The 5,039-nt window shown below is 41.6% G+C and overlaps 1 protein-coding gene across 1 annotated transcript; it reads left to right on the top strand.

Moving 5' to 3' along the window:
• The first annotated feature begins 2,140 nt into the window (after positions 1–2,140).
• On the top strand, positions 2,141–3,490 carry LOC149117467 (uncharacterized). The gene has a single exon (XM_089283211.1). It carries the CDS (start codon positions 2,161–2,163, stop codon positions 3,076–3,078), a length of 918 nt encoding a protein of 305 aa, XP_089139337.1. The 5' UTR covers positions 2,141–2,160; the 3' UTR covers positions 3,079–3,490.
• The last annotated feature ends 1,549 nt before the right edge of the window (positions 3,491–5,039 follow it).

Here is a 5,039-nt window from a genome sequence, read left to right as displayed (position 1 = left end):
TCTTTGCCATCACTGATATTCCCTGAGCGGTATTTCGTTTTCACTTGTTGCAGCACAAACGTAAGCATTAGCGCAAGCACAAGAAAAAGAAAAAAATTGATCCTTGTGCTTATGCCTGCGTCAAGGCCGTTTTCACGGTGAAATAAAAATTGTGTTTGCGCTTGTGCTTGCACTTGTGCTTCCGTCGCTAGTGAAAACCAGGCTTTTACAAGATAGAATCGTCAATCAAGATCTTCTATCACGCATCGTAATCAAATATTTACTGTCAATAGGAGGCAACGCCTATTTGATCAACGAAACAGGTTAGTCTGAATTTCAGTCGTCTCTTCCCTTTACCCCTTTGGGGTAAAGGGAAGAGACGACTGAAATTCAGACTACGAAGCAGGTATGCGGATACCATACACTGCTCGTGCATTCAAGATGGGGTCTTACTAATGAGCCAGTAATGAGAGTTTTTCTTAAATGTGTTTAGGCAACGATGCAAGTTCCTTCTGATAAATCCGAGGATAAAAGAAAGTATAGTAAAACTTTATCTAGCTGCTTAGCCTTGGCTATAATGCTGGTAACAAGACGAGTATTGCAATTGAGGTCCTTAGAGAGTTCCACTCGTACTAAATATTTATGGTGTTTATTCATGGTGCATTTCTCCTTTGTGCGGGACCTCCCCCGATTTCTTTTCATTGCACTTTGCACTTTGGGCCCCGTCCACACGACGCCGGAGCAATTTAAAAACGCAACAATCACCGGTCATCTTGGATTTTTGTTTGAGGAAAGCTCGGTCAGGCAAATCACGTGGTTCTCCTCAGTGACGCCATCGTTTTCGAAAAGATCCATTTTAAAATGTTTTCCGTCCACACGAAAACGCAAGGCTGGCGTTTTCAAATCCCTCCGGTTGGAGGAGCGTTTTCGAAAAGCTCCGTTTTCGTGACGGATTACTCTGGACCGTAGGCCTAACCGTAGAAATATTATAAAGCTGTAGGCGTTTTTAAATTTCTTCGGCGTAGTGTGAACGGAGCCTGGAGCAAACCGCGATGACAATGGGCACCACCAAACAAAACGTTTAATGAGCAAAACAATAGCTGTACAAGTGTGTTCAGTAAACCTTTATAGATTTCATAGCCGTCCTCTGCAAAAATAATAACGCAAAATGATCGCGTTCTGCGTAGGCCGGAGAACGCGAACGACGAATCGAACTGCTAATATTTCGTATTTCCAATCGGAACTGAACGCTGTCATTACATATTTAGCCAGAGAGAGGTTTCAAGCCATAGGCCACCAGGACAAATCCCAAAAAATTGCAAAAATCGTAGGTAATAAAAATTCAGCGTCGCCGTCGTCATTGTTAAGCTTCCTTTTTGCATGTCGGCTGCGAAGGTCGATAGACTTGTTTAACTTGAGGTCTCTTATATAAGAGGCTGCTTTGTGCTTTGCTCATGCTTTATCCCAAGACCAATCGATCGCCGGCACATCAGAGTATCGTGTAAACACCGTAAACAATCACATAAATTGCAGCTGTTTGTCAAGGTTCTAAGTCAACAATAAAGTCAATTGTCAAACGTTTCGGGAAAGATTTCCGTATAACCCCATACATTTATTATGCATGCAGAATTATTAATTATGTATGCGCTCTATTGTTTTTGAAGACAATAGGAATTCCCGAGGGTATTGAATATATACATTGATAATTACTACTTACTGTATGAATAAAAGAGGATTTCATTGCGCGCTTTTGCGCGCTGTCTTTTCGCTGATTCTCTTCTTCCCCTAGCTCCATTCTTCTCTCTTCTTCTTCTCCATATTCGCCAGGCTCCTTGCGCATTTTTTTTCCTTTTTTTACCTTGTACCCCTGCAGGTCTCGAACCACTTACCTTTCGCATACCTCTCGCTTACCAGTCTCTCTTCCATACCACTACACTACGAGGTTCAGTTGAGAATTTGCACTCGAAAAATCATTTTTATTTTACTTCACTCGTTCACATTGCCAAAAATTTACGTTACAATTGAATTATTCCTCTGTTTAAAGCATGTTTCACGCTGCACGAAAACACGCATCGCATGTTTTTATCACTAGCTCCCTGGTGAATATAAAGGGGATGATTTATTTCTTTCTCCCTGTTGCCTCTACTCTCTTGTTATTTACAGTTCACCGTTTTTATAAGAATGTCTACTCTAAACTTTTTTAAATTGTGCAAAATTTTGGCGGATCACGATCAGTGCATACAGTGGTGCAAGGAACACAACCTGCTCGCGTCGTCAGTTATGTGTCCACGGGAAAATTGTAGCAATACATTGACGTGGACACGACGAGCTTCATCGCGAGATGGGTTCGAATGGCGGTGTTCGAGAAGAAAATGCAATGGCATGGCATCAATGCGCCAGAACTCATGGTTTTCTGGAAGCAGGCTGTCCATTGAAAAAGTATTAGCCCTAACGTACGCTTGGGCGCACAAATTTACTATTACTCAAGCAGTGCACGAGACCTCACTAGATGACGAAACCACGTCAACAGAAACGGTGATAGATTGGTATAGCTATTGCCGAGAGGCTTGTGCCGACAGAATCATGAATCATCATGCGGGGCAAATAGGCGGACCAGGTAAGACTGTGGAGATTGACGAGTCCAAGTTTAGCAAAACGAAGTACAACCGCGGTCGCTACATCGAAGGACAGTGGGTCTTTGGCGGCATCTGCCGCGAGACCAAGGCTTGCTTTCTTGTTCCGGTAGCACAAAGGGATAAAGACACACTCTTACTCATCATACGCGCCCACATATTGCCGGGGACACGCGTGATGAGCGACATGTGGAAAGCTTACGATTGCCTAAAAGACGAGGGCTATAGTCATCTCACAGTTAACCACAGCCTAAACTTCGCAGACCCAGACACAGGTGCGCACACCCAGCGCATTGAAAATACATGGTGGGGAGTCAAACGAAGTATGCCTCGTACAGGAACATCCAAAGATCTCTTTGAAAGCTACCTACAGGAATGGATGTGGCGTAAGCACTATGGAGATGATCCTTTTAGAAACATTATCAAGCATATCGCCGACTTGTACGAAGTGCGCAAAGATGCGTAAATTGTTCCTTGTAACACTGTATGCACTGTTCGTGATCTGATCGCCACTTCATGGAGGAAAGAAACAAACTACACAGCTTCATCGCATGGGTCTGAACTTGAGGAAGGAAATCAAGGGGAAAAAAACGCCGAGAGACGCGACAGGTAAGCTATAATTTTTATTTCACTTTGTTTACATTTACAAAATTAGTATAATAGTGGCTAACCCGCTCAACAGATTATCGCTAACCGCAAGCAGCCGGTTTTGCTTAGGCCTAAAGCAGTATTTTTAAGCTTTTTTAAACTAGCGAACAGGTCTAAATCGCTATTATTTTAAGCAGTTTTAAGCCTGCGTTCAGTTTAAAAATACGGTAAATGCGGCCCAAATTATGATATTTCGCATCTCAAAGAAATCGTTCCATTTTTGCGTATTTTAGATAGAAAACTGGAAAAAAACATCCAAAAGTATGCGACACTTAGAAAAAAAATGGTAAAATTTAGAGTTATTCAAATCAAATAAGTCTCAAAGGAGCGCTATTGTTTACTCTATTGTTTAGTTAAACAAAGAACTGTATGCATAATAAATGTATGGGGTTATACGGAAATCTTGCCACGTTTCGTTAAATACGAAGTTTTTCCCTCTTGCTGCATTACCTTTTTATCTTTATACCCATAACTACTCGCCAATTGTTTGTATCTTCTTCTTCTTCAGTATAGCTGAAGGCTTTGAACATTTAAAGGCCATCGTCATCAATAACGTCCTTGAACATGGCGAGTTGATACTCGGGGCTTTCAAGCTCCAAACCAAGTAATTATGACAGTATTTCTCTTTCCATAGCTTCCAGTTCTCGGGGATCTCGCTCGTAATTGACCTCAAATCCTAATGTTGCGGAGACAATGATATCTGGTGGAATAACACTGTAGATTGCGATGCTTTCGGCAGCGAGGCACTGGAAGTTTTTTTCGCTAGTAGGCATTCGTAGGCGGTATACGTTGACGACGAAGTTGAACTACCCTTTCGCTGCAGCATGTGATATTAGATGGCAGAGAGAACCTTTCAACGAACCTCATCAATCAAAGCTTGATCCGGTTACTGTAACTCAAGATACAAAAGGTGAACGCGCATATTATATTAGTATATAGCATAAATTACATAGCCGCTACAGAACATAAGCGTGCAGAGAAAGAATGTTTTGCAAATTAACATATTGTAAGTAACCTGTGTCCGCCATGTGTCCGGTTTCGCCATGACATCAGTGCTTTCTCATTGGCTCACAGACAAGCCTTTTGTTCTTTCGCTATATAAGTGGGACACCACCCGGATGGTTGGGCGGCTAGTTAATTCCACCGCAATGTACATATCTCAGTTAAACTTCCTGGATGTATAATAAAGTATATGTCTTTAACCCCCCTACATATACCTACAAAACCTACATTTGATCAATCCCCCACATATACCTACACAGCCTGCATCTCATTAATCCCCCACATATACCTACACAGCCTACATCTCATTACTCCCCTACATATACCTACACAACCTACATCTCATTAATCCCCAACATATACCTACAGAGCCTACATCTCATTAATTCCCAACATATACCTACAGAACGTACATCTCATTAATCCCCCACATACATATACAACCTACATCTCATTAATCCCCACATATACCTATACAACCTACATCTCATTAATCCCCTACTTATACCTACACAGCCTGCATCTCATTAATCACTCACATATACCTACACAGCCTACATGTCATTAATCCCCTATATATAGTTAATTCCACCGCAATGTACATATCTCAGTTAAACTTCCTGGATGTATAATAAAGTATCTATATTTTTTAACCCCCCTACATATATCTACAAAACCTACACCTCATTAATCCCCCACATATACCTACACAGCCTACATCTCATTAATCCCCTACATATACCTACACAACCTACATGTCATTAATCCCCCACATAT

Source organism: Orbicella faveolata, unplaced genomic scaffold (assembly GCF_042242905.1).
Source record: "Orbicella faveolata isolate gen_17 unplaced genomic scaffold, um_ofav_v1 contig_12, whole genome shotgun sequence".
Taxonomy (NCBI): domain Eukaryota; kingdom Metazoa; phylum Cnidaria; class Anthozoa; order Scleractinia; family Merulinidae; genus Orbicella; species Orbicella faveolata.
Note: the sequence above shows the minus strand (reverse complement) of the source record. Positions and strands in the feature narration are given on the sequence as shown.

What these genes read in the sequence shown, in the direction of transcription:
- LOC149117467 (XM_089283211.1), top strand. Translation starts at nt 2,161, where the DNA reads ATGTCTACTCTAAACTTTTTTAAATTGTGCAAAATTTTGGCGGATCAC.